At 43.0% G+C, this 22526-nt stretch overlaps 1 protein-coding gene across 10 annotated transcripts in view; it reads right to left on the bottom strand.

Annotated features, from left to right (window-relative positions):
- Nucleotides 1–19000, bottom strand: part of Bap111 (Brahma associated protein 111kD) — a 204230-nt gene extending 185230 nt beyond the window's left edge. For 9 of the 10 annotated variants that reach the window (XM_068393572.1, XM_068393574.1, XM_068393576.1 and 6 more), the window contains exon 1: nt 18948–19000. In XM_068393572.1, the coding sequence (XP_068249673.1) occupies nt 18948–18985 (38 nt within the window). In that variant the 5' untranslated portion in view covers nt 18986–19000. Of the gene's footprint in view, nt 1–18549; nt 18620–18947 lie in introns of those variants that run through there. The other variant, XM_068393577.1, reaches the window with a different exon arrangement.
- Nucleotides 19001–22526: the final 3526 nt, after the last annotated feature.

Raw genomic sequence — 22526 nt, 5'->3', positions numbered from 1 at the left:
AGGGCCTTTAATTTATATATTCACCGGGTAAGTATATTCAAAAATTTATTTTATAATTAAAATATCATTTTTAAATATTTAACTTAGCCGGTGAATATATAATAGCTGATTCACACCCAAGGCGGTGGGTAGAGACCAGAGTTAATTAAGTTTACAGCGTATAAGCTAAGAGTTTTTTTTGACAGTTATCAATATAACAAAACCCAAATATATAGGTACCTGGTAAGGAAGCTGACTTAGACGATTACTCTGCCTTGTAAGTCTGTCTTCCTCACGGAGCCCAGCGATCCTCTTAGGATGCTGAAAGACTCCCAGGAGCTGAAGTATCAAGGGCTGCAACCCATACAACAGGACCTCATCAAACCCCTAATCTGGGCGCTCTCAAGAAATGACTTTGACCACCCGCCAAATCAACCAGGATGCGAAAGGCTTCTTAGCCTTCCGTACAACCCAAAAAACAATATTAAAAACATTTCAAGAGACAGATTAAAAAGGGTATTGGAATTAGGGTAATGTAGTGGTAGAACCCTCACCCACTACTGCACTCGCTGCAACGAATGGACCCAGTGTGTAGCAGTCCTCGTAGAGTCTGGACATCTTTTAAGTAAAATGACGCGAACACTGACTTGCTTCTCCAAAAAGTCGCGTCCATAATACTTTGCAGAGATTTATTTTGCTTGAAGGCCACGGAGTGCTATATCTCTAACTTCGTGCGTCTTAACCTTAAGCAAACATCGGTCTTTCTCATTCAAGTGAGAATGAGCTTCTCGTATTAAAAAAATCTGATAAAATATGACAAAACATTCTTTGACATAGGCAATGAAGGTTTCTTAACTGAGCACCATAATGCCTCAGATTTACCTCGTAATGACTTAGTACGAGCTAAATAGAACTTAAGAGCTCTAACAGGACATAATACTCTTTCCAGTTCGTTGCCTACGATCTCTGATAAGCAAGGAATATCAAAAGATTTAGGCCAAGGACGAGAAGGCAGTTCATTTTTGGCCAGGAAACCAAGTTGAAGCGAACAAGTGGCTTTTTTCTGTAGAAAAGCCGATGTTCTTACTGAAGGCATGAAGTACACTGACCCTTTCAGCCGAAGCCAAGCACACTAGGAAAAATGTCTTGAGGGTGAGATCCTTCAGGGAGGCTGAATGTAATGGCTCAAACCTGTCTGACATGAGGAACCTTAGGACCACGTCTAAGTTCCATCCAGGAGTTGCCAAACGACGTTCCTTAGAGGTCTCGAAAGACTTAAGGAGATCTTAGAGATCTTTATTGTTGGAAAGATCTAAGCCTCTATGTCGAAAGACCGAAGCCAACATGCTCCTGTAGCCCTTAATCGTGGGAGCTGAAAGGGAGCGAACCTTTCTCAGATGTAAAAGAAAATCTGCGATTTGGGCTACAGAGGTACTGGACGAGGACACAGATGCTGACTTGCACCAGTCTCGAAAGACTTCCCACTTCGACTGGTATACTCTAATGGTAGAAGCTCTCCTAGCTCTTGCAATCGCACTGGCTGCGTCCTTCGAAAAGCTTCGAGCTCTTGAGAGTCTTTCGATAGTCTGAAGGAAGTCAGGCGAAGAGCGGGGAGGCTTTGATGGACATTCTTTACGTGGGGCTGACGTAACAGATCTACCCTTAGAGGAAGACTTCTTGGAAAGTCTACCAGCCATTGAAGTACCTCGGTGAACCACTCTCTCGCGGGCCAGAGGGTAGCAACCAACGTCAACCTTGTCCCTTCGTGAGAGGCGAACTTCTGCAGTACCTTGTTGACTATCTTGAATGGTGGGAATGCATATAAGTCTAGAAAAGACCAATCCAGTAGAAACGCGTCTATGTAGATTGCTTCTGTATCTAGGACTGGAGAGCAATAGATTGGTAACCTTTTGGTCAACGAGGAGGCAAAGAGGTCTATGGTGGGTTGACCCCAAGTAGCCCAAAGACTCTTGCCCACGTCCTTGTGGAGGGTCCATTCCGTGGGTATCACCTGACCCCTCCGACTGAGACAGTCTGCCAAGACGTTCAAGTCCCCCTGGATGAATCTCGTCAACAGGGAGATGCCTCGAATTCTTGACCATAAGAGAAGGTCCCTTGCGATCTCGAGCAGCGTGAAGGAGTGTGTGCCTCCTTGCTTGGAGATGTACGCCAAAGCTGTGGTGTTGTCTGAGTTGACCTCTACCACTTAGTTTCGAAGAAGCTTTCGAATATCATCAAGGCCAAGTGGACTGCTAATAGCTCCTTGCCGTTGATGTGCATGCTCTTCTGACTTGAGGTCCACAGACCCGAGCATTCCCGACCGTCCAGGGTCGCAACCCCAACCCAAATCCGACGCGTCGGAGAACAACGCGTGGTTTGGGTTCTTGACTGCTAGGGATAGTCCCTCTCTCAGACTGATATTGCTGTCCCACCATTTAGGGCATGCCTTCACTGGTTCGGAGACTGGGAATGATACCGTCTCTAACGTCTGGTCCTAGTTCTAGTGAGAGGCTAGATGGAACCGGAGAGGCAGAAGGTGTAGTCTCCCTAGTGAGACAAAATGCTCCAGGGATGAGAGAGTCCCTACGAGACTGTTCCAACTCCTGACTGAACAAACGTTATCTTTTCAGCATTAGTTGGACTTCGAGCAGGGCTTGTTCTAATCAGTGGCAGACGGAAAAGCCCGAAAAAAAAACTGGACTGCGAATCTCCATTCCCAAATATAGAATAATCTGGGATGGGATCAGTAGGGACTTTTAGGTTGACCAAAAGTCCCAACTCCCTGGCCAGACTCAACGTCCAATGTAGATCCTGCAGACAGCGAAGACTGGACGATGCTCTGAGAAGTCAGTCGTCCAAGTACAGGGAGGCTCGGATCCCCGATAGATGGAGGGATTTTGCCACATTCCTCATGAGCCTTGTAAACACAAGAGGAGCAGGACTGAGGCCAAAGCACAGGGCTCGAAACTGGTACCCCACATTCCTGTAAACAAACCTCAGAAACGATTGGGAATCCGGGTGTATAGGAATGTGGAAGTATGCCTCCTGAAGATCGAGAGAGACCATCCAGCCGCCTTCCATTAATGCTGTCAAGACAGCCTGGTAGACTTCATCGTGAAGTTTGTCTTGACAATGAACACATTGAGCGCACTTGCCTCTTACGTACTCCTGCAGTGAACATGGCTGCCAGATCATTGCAGCCATCCCTGAGGAACTTGTTCCTGCAGAGAACGTGGCTGTCAGATCATTGGAGCCATCCCAGAAAGCCTTGTTTATGCATGACATAATTGTACAGCAAAACTTCAAACGCTCGAAAAAAGACTCCTAACAGGAGATGGTCTAGCTCTGAAGTCGACTATAAAATCTAGGAGCGTCTCATGGCCAGGTGCCAGGGAGAGTCTATGAGTGTCATATCAGACTCTCGCTCTATAAGCCAGCTTAAAAGTAGGGAAAGCAAAGGCTGTCTCCCCCAAACTCCTCCTGGTGATAAACCAGTCGCCTAGCAAACGTAAAGCTCTCTTAGAAGAGCTAGAGAGCACTAGCTTATAAAAACAACGGCTTCGAAGTAGCTAGGCCTAGTGTAAACTCTGACGTTTAGGCGAACGAGGAGCAGCAGTTACAAAAAGATCCGGACAAAGATCCTTAAAAATCAGTATGATTTATTTAAAGTCCATAGAGAGCTAAGCATCTTTAGGCTCCTCTCCGTCTGACAGAGTCCTCAAGGGAATATCAGTAGGAGGGGGAACAGCAACTTCCTCATCTGAAGGAATCTTGTCCGACAATAGCCGAGTCTCAAGCAAGGGAGAGACCTGCCGTGGTGGAAATGCTTGACACGCAGAGTCCACACGCACTGGTGCATTAGTAGCGGACCAGGACGCAACGTCATGTAACTGCTTAACAGTCTGTGAACTGTCAACAACAACAGGTGCGGTAGGACGCTGGGCGTCCACTCGAGACTGTTTTGACTGCCTAGTCTGAGCAGTCAAAACAACTCTAGACTACGGTAGTTGACGCTCAGCGTCAAAACAAGTCAACTCCGCTGGTTGGCAAACGTCCTGAACGTCAACAGGAGCATTAGGAAGCAGCCTAACGTCCAAATGCGGCTGAAAGCCAACACGTGACCGCATCGAGTGAGGCTCTACATATCGTGACTGACGTGACTTAGCTACGCCAACGTCAACAGGACGCACAAAGGTTCGTTTGGGCGGCTGAAGGCCAGGATCTCTATGAGATAAACGGCTAGGATCAACGTGAACCTTATCGGCAGAATAGTCTTCCATAAGAGAGGCAAGCTTATTCTGCATGTCTTGCCGTACAACTCATTTAGGAACAACGGGAATGGTTGCGGTAAGAGACGAGGGTAACGTCTGTGACTGCAAAACCTTGCCTACAAAAAGACTCTCGGAGCCTGTGTTACGTTTTTGTTTAGGCGGCGAGCAGTCTTCCGATGACTGCATAGTGTCAGAGCTGTCCTAATAGTCAAAACCAGGACGCTGGACCTGTCCTGAAAGGACTGACTTTCGCTTAAAGGGCCTCGAAACCTTGTTCCACGATTTCTTATGCGAAAAGCCTTCGGATGACAAGGAGAAAATCGTCTCTCTCGTCTAATGGTAGGGGCGATCTTGGTGAGATACGCCTGATACCATAGAGGGAACGTCTGTTCGCTGATCAAGGCCTCTCGAACCCATAAGTCGTACGACATTACTTCTCCCCTGGGCTTGGGAGCTTGCAAGAGGTCCCGGACTAGGCGAACGACAGGCACGAACAGACGAACCCTCGGTCGCAACACTGATAACACTTTGCGCAATATCACTTTATCACTACGATTTTCTGTTTTGCACTTATTTCACTGAAATCGAATTTTTTAACAATTCACATTAGGTATGAATAAAACTGATTTCTACCTGAAGCACGCAATTCTACCCTCATCAAAAGGTTGTAATTGCGAAATCAGTCGTATAATGTAAGCACATTAATACCAGCAAAAAACAGTAAACATATTTTAAAATAAAAAAAATCAGTGGCTGGGGAAGAGACTAAACACTAGTTCATACAAAACTACGTTTTCAATCTCTCACCGTACAGTGCCTTGGGACGAGAATAAAAACTAATAACGTTTTATCCTTTCTCCCCGTACAGAGACTAGGGACGAGAGTAACTCGAGAACAACGTTACTCGCTTGGGACGAGATAAAGATCGGAACGTTCTCTCTCCTCTCTCTCTCTCCGTCTCTATCTCTCTCTCTCTCTCTCTCTCTCTTGATTTCGCACCGAAGAGAAGAGCCCACTTACCTTTCGTCAATAAACAGGTTATTTGACCAAAGGAAAAAACTGAAAGGTTTTTCAATTAAAAAGTTCCTTTAAAATAGTCTTTAAAACATTTAAGCTTTGAAAGAAAAAAGAACAAAACGTCAGAATCGATTTACTCTTTCTGCAAAGTGAAACCGTGATACTCTCTCTCTCTATCGTAACGATAGAGCGCAAACTGCGTAGCATAAATAAACTAAACGTTAGTTCATCTTTGAAACAGTACGAAGACTATTCAAAGAAAAAAACTATCATAAAATATTTACTAAAAATATTTCATTTAATAAGTTTTAAATCATTAGCTCTGTAAAAGTTATTTACGATTGAAAAGGGCTCAACGTTGTTTAACTTCGGTTTCCAAGTTAGGACCGCCTACTCTCAGGAAAGGTCGCATATAAACAAATCATTAAAATTTATTTTGATGTTTATTATAAATGGAAAGCTAATCGAAGAGGCCTAATAAAGGCGGTTGAGATATAAAATATATAGAGGAAAATCTATAATTAATTTATAACGTGATAAGATAATTGCTAAAAGCCTAAAACACACTTCCGTCTAAGGGAAGGGTCGGCCATTTAAAAGTCAAAGAAAGTCCATACTCTCTTTCTTGTCATCAAAAATTAAATCTATCCAAAAACGAGTTCAAGATTTAAGATGAAGATAAAACACCTGCACTGCGAAAGCTCAAACCAAAATGAAGTACTTCACCAAATATGTTGAGAAAACTCCAGGTTCTACAGTGAGTATTGATACGTCTTGTCGTCAACGTCGACAGAGAAGAATTGAAGGGTTTGTTTACATGCAAGAGTGGTATCTGGCCGGTAGTTGGCGCTGGTGGGCACACCCGCAACCTTCATAGCGATCGCTCGCGAGTTTTTTGAGTATGTTTTCTGTCGAGCCGCTGAGTAGCAGCTATTATATATTCACCGGCTAAGTTAAATATTTAAAACTGCTATTTACATTCTTTTTATTATTTTATGAGATAAATCAGGCATTTTCCAAAAGAATGAGACCAACCTGACCTCTCTATGGCGAAAATTAAGGTTCTAAGAGCAATTCAAAAATAATATACTGCAAAATGTGCTTGAAAGGGTTGGAAAGTTCCAAATAGCTTGGGGGTAAAAGGGTTAAGGAATACAGTATACTTTCGGCGAAGCTGGAAGACTAGCCATACGACTTTTAGAGAGATATACCTACCCCACGGCTAGTTAGCGGGGGTAAGGGGTAGTACTGACTACCCCGCTCACGCACATACACCTGTGTTCTATCGTCACTTTTAACTGCAGGGAGGACTTGTAGGGGGATAGGTGATGGCGGGACAAATTTGTATAAAGAGCTCAAGGTTTATATTGTTAGGATAAATCCAAATTAGTTTAATGTCATTTTTTACGACACTAATACAAACTCTTTCGCTCTTTATTCGGGAAGATTCACCCTAAGGTGGGTGAAGTCATTAACCAATTGGGTGGTTTTTGCCCCCGGGTGTTCCTCCATGCTACGAACACTTTATGTGTATGTGCACGCATTAGCAGCCTGAGCAATCTGTGTGATTGTGTGGTACTAGCAATGTGGCTTGTCCAGGTAAGAGTTCTAAGACCCCTCAGACTTCTTTGAACACACAATAAGCATTACCCAATTCCCACCTCGCAAGGAGATATGGGGATGCAAGAAGTATATGTTTCTATGCCAGGTCAAAAAATGGAAATAGTTATCACCTGCAGACAGAGGAGGCCAGCTTACATAGTACAGTAGGTGCAGTGCCGCAAAAGGGGGAAAGATAAAGGAAAGATGATGCCAGTCACTCTTCATCATTCATCCCAGACTTCCAGACTTAATCTGCCCTCCACCATATGCTACTTGTCAATCAAGGAGCTTGAAGAGTTTAAACCATTTGTGGTACCACTACAGGTCTGATGGAGAATATCTCCATTTTACTGTGGGTTAAGTATTGCAGGTAATGAACGGCGAAGGTCGTCTGATGCTTCCACACACCAACTAGAAGATCCTGCGCCACAGAATAGTTTTTCTTGACTGCTAGGGACATACTAATGCCCCTAGGTTGTGAGCTCTACGTTTCCCGAGTCTGCAGAGCAGATTGAGGATTCCCGGCAAGGTCTATGACCTTGCAAATTCCTGCTGAGATCTTCCATGAAGACACCTGGCTTCTAGGTCAGTCACGTTCTTTGTTTATACCAATAAAATATTTACTGAAGAATGTCTCTGGTAATTTCCATGGAGGAGTTGATATCTGAAATGGGAGCACTTTATTTCTAGCGGTAACTAGACTATCTACTAATTCTCACATAATTCGAGACCCTACTGTATACTGTATTTATATTTTTATTTCTATATAGTATATATATATACATATATATATATATATATATATATATATATATATATATATATATATATATATATTATACACACACACACACACACATATATATATATACAGTATATATATATATATATATATATATATATATATATATATATATATATATATATATATATATATATATACACATACATATACATACACATACATATATATATACATATATATATATATATACATATATATATATATATATATATATATATATATATATATATATATATATATATATATATATATATATATATATATATATATATATATATATATGGATAAATATCAACACAACGTCATGTTCAAATAGAAATAAATTTCTACCTCATACTTGGGATCGAACGCTAGCCCCTTCTAATGAAAGGCCAGGTCGAAACCAACCATGCCACGAGAGGCCATAAAAGATATCGGAACCTGACGCTACCTAGCTGTCCGAGGATTTACCTGGCGAGACATCAGTCTCTTACCAGCGAGTTTTACCCGATATCCCGGCCCACCACGTGACACAATTGGTAGTAATTCATTCAAATTACCCCTAATGAGTCAATATGGATAAATATCAACACAACATCGTGTTCAAATAGAAATAAATTTCTGTCACGTGGTGGGCCGGGATATCGGGTAAAACTCACTAGTAAGAGACTGGTGTCTCGCCAGGTAAATCCTCGGACAGCTAGGTAGCGTCAGGTTCCGATATCTTTTATGGCCTCTCGTGGCATGGTTGGTTTCGACCTGGCCTTTCAGTAGAAGGGGCTAGCGTTCGATCCCAAGTATGAGGTAGAAATTTATTTCTATTTGAACACGATGTTGTGTTGATATTTATCCATATTGACTCATTAGTGGTAATTTGAATGAATTACTACCAATTGTGTCACGTGGTGGGCCGGGATATCGGGTAAAACTCGCTGGTAAGAGACTGATGTCTCGCCAGGTAAATCCTCGGACAGCTAGGTAGCGTCAGGTTCCGATATCTTTTATGGCCTCTCGTGGCATGGTTGGTTTCGACCTGGCCTTTCATTAGAAGGGGCTAGCGTTCGATCCCAAGTATGAGGTAGAAATTTATATATATATATATATATATAATATATATATATATATATATATATATGTATATATATATATATATATATATATATATATATATATATATATATATGTATATATATATATATATATATATATATATATATATATATATATATATATATATATATATATATATATATATATATGTATATATATATATATATATATGTATATATATATATATATATATATATGTATATATATATATATAATATATATATATATATATATATATATATATATATATATATATATATATATATATATACATATATACATATAAATATATACATATAAATATATAAATATATATATATATATATATATATATATATACATACATATATATATATATATATATATATATATATAGTAGGGTCCCGAATTATGCAAGAATTTGGTCGATAAATGACCGCGTGTAAATAGAAAATCGCATATTTTGAAACACACAACAGAAATAATTCCATTGGGGCCATGGCAACCAGCAACTAGCCTATTCAAACACGTTTACTACCCATTTCCAACTTTCTATGTACTATACTGTATTTTTTTATATCAAATTGTTCTTGTAAATAAATGAAACATTTAATATACTTTAAAGTTCTAATAACTTGAAAAAAGGTTAAAATTACAACCAGGATGGGTGTAAACACTGTATATTTCCTGTTATAACATGACCCAAAATACAGACAAATTTTAATGTTTGTCATATCTATTGTATAAGACAACTGGCGAATAGCAAAACCATCAGTCTATAGACTAGCTTTTATTGTATCATTAACAATCCAGGAAGAGTAGTCGTCCGAAGAACAGGAGCTTGCCGAGTCGTCCATTTCGATTACGATCCTCCTAGGGGTCCTTGGTCTGGAAATCGGGGACGAGGGCTCCATGAAGACCGGCGGAAGCGTAGCTGATGGCGCCGGGGGTGAGCGGATAGCGGTCGAGAGGCGAACCATCCTTCGAATTCCTCCTCCTGCCTCATGGGGGACCTGAAGGGAGTCATAGGCGCCGTCCACACGATGGAGTCGGGGTCCGAAGAGCACGTGGGCCGCCTTTCTTTGTCCCGACCACCCCCAGAACCCGCTGAACCTGAAAAACACTGCCCGGGCGTAGGGTAGGCGGTGATTCGGGCCTCCCCCACACCGGGTCTTCACCTGAGACGGGTCCTGCGGGCACCAGGCCTTTGTCCACTAAACACACTTCTGCCACACTCGCAAACCTCCCACTCGTCTGCGAAGGCCCCCTATCAAGAGATTCCCCGACATCAGACTCATGGGGAACGGCAATGGGCCATTTACCCGAAACGGACTTACTGTAGATGTCAAAGGTCTGGGCGACAGCTCACCTTGTCCCGAAGGACGACCATCCTCCGAAGGGGATCGCGAACGATCCCTGGAGAGGTCAAGGTTGGTAGCAGGCAGGTCAGGAGAACGGAGAGTCATCTCCTCCACAGAGAACTTTGGTGACGACGAGCCGAAAAGGCGCCTCCTAACCCCTTTAAAGGGGGAAGGAAGGCCTCTACGGCGAAGGTGAGGACGAGCCTTCCGCCTTATACGGCCACGAGGGGCCATGGGATCAGCAGGCTGACCATCAACAGGCCTCCGAAGAGGCGTCTCTACCACAGAACTCCCCCAAGAGGGAGTCTCAACGGAAGGAGAGACCGTGGGACTAAGCTCCTCCCTCGAAGTATGTCCGGAGGGGGAGACAGAGCCTTCTGCAACCGCAGCCACAGGAACGGGAGTTTGGCCAGACACACGGGATGTTTCCGACACAACAACATAAACCACAGACAGAGGATCTATCTCCGCTGAGGTTGACGATTGTTCAGCAGCCGCACCCCGTTTGATCATGTCAAACTGGGCTTCCTTGGAGGGCGAACCCTGTAGCCCCAAAGGAAGCCCAAAGCTGAAAAAGATCATTGTTAGAAACAAACACCTCCTCCGAGGGGGGAGGGGCAGCCGCCTCGCTATGGGAGGCAACGACCTCTCCCTCACCACGGGATCAGTTAATGACATGAACAATATTACGGTCTACACTACCACTCGCCGGCCTCTCGGAAGAGGCCGCCCGAGCGGGAGCTACGGAGGAGGAATGGGCGGCGGAAGAAGAAGACTTGGGATTTTCTCTCTTCCGAGAAGCTCGGAAGGAGAAAGATCCCTTTTAGCCTTCTTACGTCGCTGGGCAAACCTCTCCCACTGGGAGGTAGACCACTCCCTACACTTAATGCACAAATTAGAACTATCACACCGTTGGCCCCTATACTGAGGGCATAAGGAGTGAGGATCCGTTTCCACGGCCGACATAAAGGTCCCACAAGGGGGGCCGGGAAGTCGAGCAAGTACGCATAAGGAGAAATAGAGGCCAACTTCATACACTCGATGAAAAGAAAAAGCAAACAAAATTATGGCAGTCAACAAAGAGGAGAGGGCTGACAGGTCTGTCGTCTCTCCAAGCCAAATTAAAGTGAGTTAATCACCGGTGTGTGTGAGGGGGGAGGGGTAGCTAGCTACCCCTCCCTACCCCCCAGCTAACTAGCGGTGGGGTAGGAAACCCTCGTTAAAACTTTATGGCTCGTCATCGGCTGCGCCAAAGTAATTACCCCATGTAAATAGCGTGGTTTGTATTCAGTTACGGAACAAATTAAACGTGAGAAAAGGAAGATAATAAGCACTGGTAATAATAGACCAAACAGAGGACAATCACGCGATGCGCACGAGAACAGAGAACTGACCGACGCGACGCTCAATGGCGTCCCTCCGCTATGCTGCCATCTACCGGCGTAAACAAGAAACTAAGACCGACGCTTTGACAAAATTCTGCACGTATGGTCTACGTCGGATGTTGGAGCATGACTTCGGGTGTCGAGATGAAAATTTGATCGAATTTTACTTCGTAAATTGGAACAATCATATGTAGAGGTTCCACTGTATGTTCTTTCAGTAATATTACGGTAGAGTCTCACCCAGCGCCATTACAGCTGGCCAGTACATAAGAGCTTGATGTTTTTTTTTTCACGACCGAAGCGAGCACACGGCGGAGCAAAAACAATTAGATTTTGGTAAAATTTCGATCGAGTCTAATAGATTTTGCTCCGCCGTGCGCTCACAAAAAAAAAAAAAAAAAAAAAAAAAAAAAGAGAAACATCAAGCTCCTATATACTGACCAGGGGTAATGGTGCTGGGTGGAACTCTACCATAATATTACCGTTCTTTCCCATCAAGAACGTTTGTTGTGACAGGCAATATTTTTCTTATTACTTGTCAACTTGTTTTTCTTTATGGGGAAAATGTTCTTTATTATGAGCTGACTTACCATAATATGAAATTATTTTAGTATTTTACGTAATATTATGATTTACCTTTACCACAGCAATATTTTCCAAGTTCAGCCCAGTCCGCACATAAGTCACGGGTAGCTCCTGCTTAGTTTCAAAATTTCCCGATACAGCCCGTGTCATCCCAGGCTATGAAGTCTTTGTTTTTACAATTTAATGTTGTCCTATCCATAAACATTCTTACCTATAGGTTAAGTTTGTAGTAGGTTGGGACACGTCCTTCAAGTGGCATTTAATACTGCTGTAATAATGATCATGAAATTTTACGTAGGGAAAAGGTCACTATAATGCACTGGTCGCTGAAGCCACAGCAAAGTTACTCGATCGTAAAATTTTCCCCAAGCATTGCTTCCTGCCTAACTAAAATAACACCCGTTGGGCGGCGCTCTATTCGCCTATCAGCTGGTGGCGTACGCTTGGAAATTTAGTGCTGTTCGGACTTTAGTTTTTGCTAATCCCAACAACCTACATTCATACTCCCTTGTTAAGATTGTAGTTCGTTGGGACACGTCCTGGAATTATGCCAAACCACTAATTCATTTTTTGTACAACCATAGATTAGGATAGGCAATATCTGGTCAAGATGTTTAGGAGGATTAAGCCAGTGTCAATCAGCCCACCCAAACTAACCTTTTATTTTCCGTGCGCTTGTAGGCCTGCTTTTGTTGGCTGGGTGATTTCAAAATTTTTAACCCACCACCACCCAAGATTGACCTGACGGAGCATTTAAGGTCGGCCTTTCTAACGTTAACCACCGTGATGGACAGACATATGTCCTATAGTTTTTCTTTGAGAGATGATGTTGAATTTATTACTCATATCGATCAGCTTGATGCTTTGAGAACAATCGTTGTACAATTGTAGATGCAAATATCGTAAAATATTCATATAAAGGTAATCGTGAGTTACAATTTTATTACAGTTTAGATAAGATATAATATAGAGTGCTGCCCATCGCTTTTACTATATTGTGTAGGAGAGAGATTTATTTGTGATTCTCTTTGTCATAATGTAAGGATTTCTTTTTTTATTTTGTTTTAATTAGTGACCTGGGAATGAGGGCTTGCCCACAGCTATGGGTTGTGACCTGGGCACTAATAAGTTAGGTTGGGTGGGTTTGTTAGGCTCCGTTGCCTTTTACAAATTTTGTTAAGGGTTGTGACCTGTGAAGGGGGTCTGGGGGATTGCCCCCAGCTAGGTGTTGTGACCTGGGAACTATTATGTTAGGTTAGGTGGGCTTGTTAGGTTCTGTTACCTTTTACAAATTTTGCTAGGGGTTGTGACTTGGGAGCAAGCCCCGGCTAGGGGTTGTGACCTGGGAACTACTAGGCTAGGTTGGTTTTTGTACACCCTAAGTCCCAGGTTTGCACCTGTGTCCGTCGGGATGGGGGGGTGTTCCTAGTATGTAGAACTTTGGGAAAAACGAGTGAAATTTCAGTTATTTGATATCGTATGAAATGCCAAGCACAAAAATAGGGTTTTCTTGGTGTTCCAACACATTTCTTGTTGGCTATTCTCGTAAGTTTCCAACATTCATGCGGTGAGTGGTCCTAGTAAGTAGATTGTTGGGACAAGCGTTTACAAAAACTAGTGAATTCATTAATATTTCATTGTTATAATTCCCTTGAAAAACAGGCAATTTTTTTTATTTTTTAACTCAAATTTCTGGCGATCCCAACCCTGTCCCAACAAACTACATAGGCTCCGCCAAGCACAACCCTGGTTGGAAAAGCAGGATGCTATAAGCCCAGAGGCCCCAACAGGGAAAATAGCCCAGTGAGGAGAGGAAACAAGGAAAAATAAAATACTTTCAGAAGTGACATTAAAATAAATATTTTCCATATAAACTATAAAAACTTAACAAAAGATTAAGAGAAATAAGGGTAAATATAGTATATTTCAATTTCCAGCCAAATACATGAACCACATATTTTTCCTACTCGTTACCTTGTGTTCTATGCATTTCTGACCTTGATTATTGGGGACAAACCACCCGTTCATGAGTTTTTGGACCCCCTTTTATAAAAGACAACTATGGGGGACACCAGTGGGAAACCAGGGTTATTTGGGTTGGGAAATGTCATAAATGATTGATTTGTAGCAATGATAATGGTCAAAAATGTAAAATAAGCCCAACATAACCCGTTGGAAAAATATATGGTTGATGTAAATGGCTAAAAATAGGCCAAAATGTTATTATTTAACTTTCGAGATTTCTAAAAGGGTACAGAACCTAATAAACCCACCTAACGTAACCTAGTAGTTCCCAGGTCACGACCCCTGGCCGGGGGTTAAGCCCCCGGACCCCCCTTCCAAGTTCAGAACCCCTAGGCCCCCCCCCCGGGACCCCCTTCCCAGGTCACGACCACTAACCGGACCTCCCTTCCCAGGTCACAAACTAAAAGTAAATCACAAATAAATCATTTCATTATGATAAAGTAAATCACATCTAATTCCTTACCTTATGATTGACATCGTCTCCTTTTTTTTTCTATGGCAATCTTTACTAAAGCTTTGCAGTAAAAAATGCGCTGGCCTTCCCCGAAGATTAAGTCAGAATCAGACCTTTGAGGCTTTATTTCGCTGTTATTTTCTAATTTCACATGAGTAACAATAGTTTTACACTAAACGGAGAGTATTTCCATCATAATCAATTGCCGACATAAACCTAATTACACTAAATTTCAAAATAGATTGATATGCTTTCCTTAAGTTCACTCTAGGAGACATCTTTACGAGATAATGGTTAACTTAAAACTGAAGGCGTAGGTGGGAAAACATGGCTGTTGTAGAACAACATCCGGGAACTTATGAAGAAGTACTTGTAAGCTGTTAATTGGTTTAAAAAAATCACCTGACGAATATGTCATTGTAAATCCACAGAAAGCTCCCCAAACCATAGGACAAAATGCATGTGCAATAAGTACCCTTCAGTCTCTCAGATGTAAACAATGGAGAGTGAAAAACATACTTTACATTTTGATAAACTGATACGTAAGTTATTATGCCCCAGCCCCTATTAAACATAAGAGAAAAATACCATACTAGCCAGCACTCATCCATTTCTTATAGCAAATTCCAGTTTCGCTAGAAATAAAAGTATCATATATTAACCGAAACAAGATAGAAGTGTGCCTGAGTGTACCCTCAAGCAAGAGAACTCTACTCCAAGACAGCGGAAGACCATGGTACAGAGGCTATGGCACTACCCAAGACTATAGAACAATGGTTTAATTTTGGGGTGTCCTTCTCCTAGAAGAGCTGCTTACCATAATAAAGAGTCTCTTCTACCCTTACCAAGAGGAAAGTAGCCACTGAACAATTACAGTGCAGTAGTTAACCCGTTGAGAGAAGAATTGGTAAAATTACAGTTTCAACCATTAAAGGGAAACTGGAATAAAAATATATTTGTTGCATCAGAAAGTGTAGTTCCAACGGATTTAACGTTTATTTTGACCGCAAACCATCCGATTTAGAGATTTACTATGTAATTGGAGTTGAAACGAGTTTTTCCAGAAAAATCAGTGTTTGTAACCGTGTTTTTATTGTTTTTGTTTCATATGTTGTAATGCAGAAAGACCCTACTTCATCCCAACAATTATGGGGGACACCAGGTGGGAACCGGGGTTTTGGGTGGGTTTTGCAATAAAAAAATATGGTCTATGTTAGAAAACAAATCCTGAAAGCTGTTAAGTATACCACAGACCTTAATCTTTCATCACAAACCCTAAACCTATCCCTAAACTAAACCAGCTACCCTAACAAACCCCCCTAACCTAACCTAGAAGGCCCCCGGTCACAGACCCTAGACCTACCTCTAAACTAAACCAGCTAACCTAACAAACCCCCCTAACCTAACCTAGAACGACCCCGGTCTCAGACCCTAGACCTACCTAAACCTACCCCTAATCTAAACCAGCTAACCTAACAAACCCCCCTAACCTAACCTAGAAGGACCCCGGTCACAGACCCTAAACCTACCCCTAAACTAAACCAGCTAACCTAACAAACCCCCCTAACCTAACCTAGAACGACCCCGGTCACAGACCCTAGACCTATCACATTTAGCACACTTAACACTTATGGGTAATACTGAATGCTCTCTAGGAAACCTATTCACAACCTCTGGAGTACCATTATAACTTCCATGAAATCGAGCGATCACCTCAAAATACGAATAGCGACATATATTGCACACCGGCACCGGAGGATCCATGACAGTTAAGTAACGAGAGTGCTGAACGTATAGAGACCGGCAGGTTTCAAAACCGAAAACAAACGACAATCAGGCGCTTCTCCCACAATGAAATAGGAAAAAAAAAAAATACTTTCGGTTACAATGGTATATTGCATGAAAAACAGATCCTTGGGATAAGAATGAGAGACAAAATGAATCGTCCAATATTTCCGTAAGCCTTTCCTTACGATAGTTTCTACAAAAAATTTCTTAACAATATGGCCAGGAATGAATGATAATTTGATTAAGCGTGAACACTGTCATAGACGAAAACAAATTATAAGGGAAAAAAATAGCCAACGATAACTCTTGAAAAAAAAAAACTCTAATTTCATTGGAGAGCGCCATTACTAGCAGGAAGCCAATAATAACTCTTGAAAAGATCCCAGTAGTATTTTGATTGGAGGAGCGACATTAGTGGGAGGAGGAAATGCGCATTCAAGCAAATATTGTCACATTACACAATGGGGAGGAGCCAAGTAAGATGAAAACAGGTATACAAACTAACAAGAGCTACCTTGCGTGCCCATGGAAAGATATACGCTAAACTTAGAAAAAGTCAAGACCTTCAATACCTGAAATATTTTTTTCTCTGCAAGGGTAATTTTTTATTGTATTACAGGGTGAGATTTCGAACAGAAAATATATGTTTTCCTATAGTAAATAACGTGAATTAACCGAATTTGATGTTCATTTCAATCGGAAACAAACAGATCAACCAATTCGGCTAACTTTGAGTTGCACGGTTACGAATGTACTGCGAATGATAACATTAGCAACGTTACCAATAATACACAGTGTTACCAACGTTGACGTATGGTACACAAAGGTACCAACAGCACGCTGACATTACTAACGATAGCAATGATAGATATTTCCATACGTATTTTAAATAATTTCTACATATAAGTTTTACTCAATATATAAAAAGTACAAAAAGGGCACAGAACCTAACAAACCCACCTAACCTAGCCTAGTAGTATGACAGGTCACAAAATAACATTTGATCTACATCGGACGTTGGCAGCACTGGTTACGGTATTTTTTCATGACACAATCTTTGCAACGGCGCCTCCAAAGTTTATCCAGATATACTTTTATGAAATTTCCTCCGGTTATAATAATTTCAAGAAGGTAATGTATAGGGAATAAAAGGCTTGTTTTACGTTTATATATAGATTCCTCAGTATGTTTTCCCCACCCAAAACCCCCAGTTCCCACTGGGGGTCCCCCATTATCGGAGGATATAGATGTATATATATTTCTGAAACTATTCATTTGCGACGGGAACGAGTGTCATTTTCGGAGAGCGTAATTTTTTCTATAAGAAAAAGTAGTTGTTTTCCTAGGTTACATTGCCCTGTAATACACTACAATGAAACCCCTGCAAGTATGCATTAGCGACAATAATGTATTGAAAAGACGTGTTTTGTTATCACGTGCTTTACTCGGGAAAAATATTAATATAATAGATTTCCCATAATGGTTGAAACTGTAATAATACCGAAGAATTGTTTGGTAATATCAGTGTTGTCATGTGTACGAGGACAGAGGAGACTCTGTAGAGAATAGGCCAGACTATTCATTGTAATACTGTCTGGCAAGTCAAAGGACCCCATAACTCTCTAGCAGTAGTATCTCAACGGGTGGCTGGTGCCCTGGCCAACCTACTACTCTTAGCATCCCACAAGTAAAGTTTTACCTTACGGTGGTCTGTTCCCCTAACAAATTTAGCCATAATCTACTTAGAGGAATTATAATTAGCATAGCCTACGATTTGGTTGTATTTTATATGTCAGAAACACAAAGTAACTGCGACATAAATGATGACTTAGAAAGGAACACTAATTAGTTAAAATAACAATGACGCGTCTTTACTTGGCAATGGCGAATTACAAAGCAAAGACAATGTTTATCTCAACATTAACACTTTAGTGACCTTCTACTATAATCCAGCACTTATTTTCCCACCATAAGTAAAAACAAATCCATATACTGATATAAATAAGAATAAAAAAAATAATCAGCTGCAATTATTATAAGCACAGCATCGAGTTAAGGGAATCCAAAGCTTTCGTTTGGCGTTTGCCTTGTGTCAATACATGGTACAGTACACAAGTGCTAACATATGGGTTACGCATATTATATACATAAGCCATTTACTTACAGAGCAAGAAAATTTAATAAAAAGTGAATAAGTTAGAGTGATTACCTTTCAAATGATAATAAGCGGGTTGTATAAAATAGATGTAGACTAAGGACGCCGCCAAGCGCTGCCAAATTGCCTAAACGAAAACACAATGGATTGTCATCTACAAGGGAGCTATTTGGTTAGATCATTTTCAAAAATAGCCATATAATCTGCATACTACAACAAAATTAAATCCATAATTATATAATATTTCACGAACAATTTTACTTAATATATTCAGATGAACAATATTCACATAATATGTAAGTTGCATAATATACTTCAATGGCTGCCTAATGTCAAAGGTGTTTTACCGGACCGGCAGCCCGCATAGATATTAGATATTCTATTTTACGCTCAGTAGTAAATCATTCTTTTTAATTCAGAGTAAGGAAATATAAGATATACTTATAACATACCTGAAATGTAATACATATACAGTGCTCTTCGCATTCATCAAGAGAGATTAGTTCACCAAACGTTCAGCTGGGCTCCACAAGGCACTAGAAGAGTTGGAAGCCACAGGCCTACATGGCTGAGGACTATGAAGCGTGAAGTACGAGATCATGAATGAAGAAGTATTGAATTAAAAGCTCAAGATAGAGATGACTGGCGAAATCTAACTGAGGCCCTTTCCATCAACCGGCGTAAGAGGAGATGATGATGATGATAATATATATCATCATCATTATCTCCTCCTACGCCTATTGACGTAAATTTCCCCAGTTAGATTTCGCCAGTCATCTCTATCTTGAGCTTTTAAATCAATACTACTCCAATCATCCTCTCCTACTTCACGCTTCATAGTCCTCAGCCGTGTAGGTTTGGGGCTTCCAACTCTTCTAGTGCTTTGTAGAGCCCAGTTGAAAGTTTGTTTCACTAATCTCTCTTGGGGAGTGCAAAGAGCATGACCAAACCATCTCCATCTGGCCTTCACCATGATCTTATCCAAATATGGCACTTGAGTAGTCCCTCCTATGTATTTGTTAGGACAACGCTCCCTTCGTCGTCCAGAAAATCGACAAACTGCTCATTTATTTGAATTCTCCTTTCGCCACACCGTGGTTTCCTATGTATATGTATTCCGCTCTATCAGAGCTACATTTTGACATATGTATCATTTCATTACATGTTTCTGTTAACTCATAATTCGTATATTTGTAAGTGTAAGAAAACACATATATTTTGGCGGGCAATTCATTCTGATTTGGCGCCAGCGCCATCCTACCTTTTCGTCCGCACCTTGTAATATACTCCCATGCACATTTGAATAAAGTATCAGTTGATCTTGGTGACGCTTGTCTCACTGTCCTTACAACTGGTGACCCCGGAGTTGAAAGTAGCATCAGCGGTTTTGGCTTTGCCATTAACGGACTTATTACGGCCATGCTACCTTCTCTATACTCCGTTACCTTAGGCATGAGCCTGCCTTTGGTTCTCCCACACTTCGGTGCATGTAAGGCAGTAGGATGAGCTTAACCGACATATCAACTTCTCACCTCTTCGCCGACTCGTCGTCTGGCCACGATGCAGGAAGCAACACGCCCATCGCACCCAACGGCCTCGCCTCCACGCCCAAAGTCAAACTGCCGCCCTTTTCTCAACACAACACCGCTTCCTGGTTCCTGAGAGCAGACGTACTCTTCCGTGTCGCTAGACTCAGCGACTCCTGCGCCAAGGCTGACATCGTTCTCACCGCCATACCTGAAGAGGTATTCGACAAGATTTCCCCATGGCTCGACGCCCAGGCCGGCCAAGTTTCATACGATGACCTGAGAACGAAACTCATCGGTATCTACTCCCTCTCCGTCTCAACAAGGGCACAGAAAGTCCTGGACCTCGCCGGCAAGCCCATGGGTGACACCTCTCCTGTCGAGGCGTGGGACGAGTTAACCAGCCTGCTCTTGCTCCCCAAAACAGACAGCAACGGCCGACGACGTGAGATTAGCTTATCTCGCGAGATCTTTCTTCGACGCCTACCACAGGACGTAAGGGCCCGATTGACAGACGCCGACACGATCCCGATGAACGAACTCCTGTCGAAGGCTCAGAAGCTTCACGAGGCCTCCAAAGCATCTCGCCTCGGAGCATCATCGTCAACACCACCTTCGTTCTCCTCCTTCAGCTGCTGCTCTTCCATAGACTCCTCGGCAACGGCCCCTGAGGACGACGAGATCAACGTTCTATCAAGAAAGAAACCGCCGCAACCAATACGACCGAACCCTAGGACTAACCCAGCATGGTGCTTCTACCACCAACAGTTCGGCAGCGATGCCAAGAAATGTAGAGCACCATGCAGTTTCCCTAGAAGACAACGCCAGAAGCATCCACCTGCCACCATCGCAGCCGCAGGTAACCAAAACAAGAATGGTTTCTATATCCTCGATACCATTTCCAACCGTAGACTCATGGTAGACACCGGCGCAATGCAGTCAACGTTCCCACCTTCCAAGTCCGACCTAGACCGTGGTCCCGACAAAAACGCTCACTCACTCATCGCCGCCAACGGATCTCCCATACGGTGCTATGGGATTAGGACCCTCAAGATATCTATCATGGGCCGTTCGTATTCTTGGCCCTTCGCCATCGCCGACGTCAATCACCCCCTCCTCGGTGCGGATTTCCTCGGCCACCACGAACTCCTCGTCGATGTCGCTAACAAACGTCTCATCGACACGGGAACCTGCCAGTCCCGCGCCCTAGAACACGGCCCTGCAACAATGTCCGTATCCGCCGTTACGACGCACCCCTACGCCGACCTCCCACAAGAATTTCCCGAGGTTTTCAAGCCCGAGCTCTGACACTCGCCAGGTTCCCCGTCCAAGCACGGGATCTACCACCACATCACAATGACAGGACCTCCTACTCATGCCAAATTCCGCTGCCTACCGCCCCAGAAACTGAAGGATGCCAAACACGCCTTTGAGGACAGGAACGCATGGCTATCTGTAAGAAAGCATCGAGCCCCTGGGCATCGCCCCTACACATGGTAAAATAGCCGGACGGGTCCTGGAGACCTTGCGGCGACTACAGGCGCCTCAACCTCATCACAACGCCCGATCACTACCCGCTGCCCAACATGCAGGACCTAACAAACGCGTTGCACGGCGCGAAGTATTTTACCAAGATGGACCTCCTCAAGTCTTACTTCCAGGTCCCCGTATTTCCGGAAGACATCCCGAAAACTGCCATTGTAACGCCGTTTGGATCCTACACCTTCGCATACTCAAACTTCGGTCTACGCAACGCCGGGGCGACCTTCCAACGACTAATGGATAGCATTCTGGGTGACCTACCTTTCTGCGTCTGCTACGTCGACGACATCCTGATATTCTCGAAAACCAAGGAGGAACACCGGAGGCACGTCCGCACCGTCCTCAAACGCCTACAGGAGAACGGCCTGGTCGTACGTTTCGACAAATGCACGTTCGGTGCGGAAGGAGTGGATTTCCTTGGTCACCGCGTATCCTCGTGCGGGGTAAAACCCATGACAACGAAGGTCGACACCATCAGAAAGTTCCCGATACCTACGACCATCCGCCAACTTCAGGAGTTCCTGGGGATGGTCAATTACTATAGGCGCTTCATCCCCAACATCGCACAAACCCTGTCACCCCTCGACAACGTCCTGAAAGGAAAAGCGAAAAAACTCGAGTGGGGTTTGCCCCAGCAACAGGCATTCGCCCGGACGAAGGATACCCTCGCGAATGCCACCACCCTGGCTCATTTCGACGACAACGCGCCCCTGCGACTAACGACCGACGCCAGCAACGTCGCCTGTGGGGCTGTGCTGGAGCAACTCGTCGATGGTTCTCCTCGACCGCTGGCATTCTTCAGCAAGAAATTGAAGCCCGCCGAAACAAGATACAGCACCTTCGATATGGAACTCCTCGCCGTCCACCTCGCTATCCGTCACTTCAGGCACACCTTGGAGGGTACTCCCTTCACAATCGCGACGGACCATCGACCCCTCGTACACGCTTTTACGAAATCGACTG

This window comes from Palaemon carinicauda, chromosome 19 (assembly GCF_036898095.1).
Source record: "Palaemon carinicauda isolate YSFRI2023 chromosome 19, ASM3689809v2, whole genome shotgun sequence".
NCBI classification, from domain to species: Eukaryota; Metazoa; Arthropoda; class Malacostraca; order Decapoda; family Palaemonidae; genus Palaemon; species Palaemon carinicauda.
Note: the sequence above shows the minus strand (reverse complement) of the source record. Positions and strands in the feature narration are given on the sequence as shown.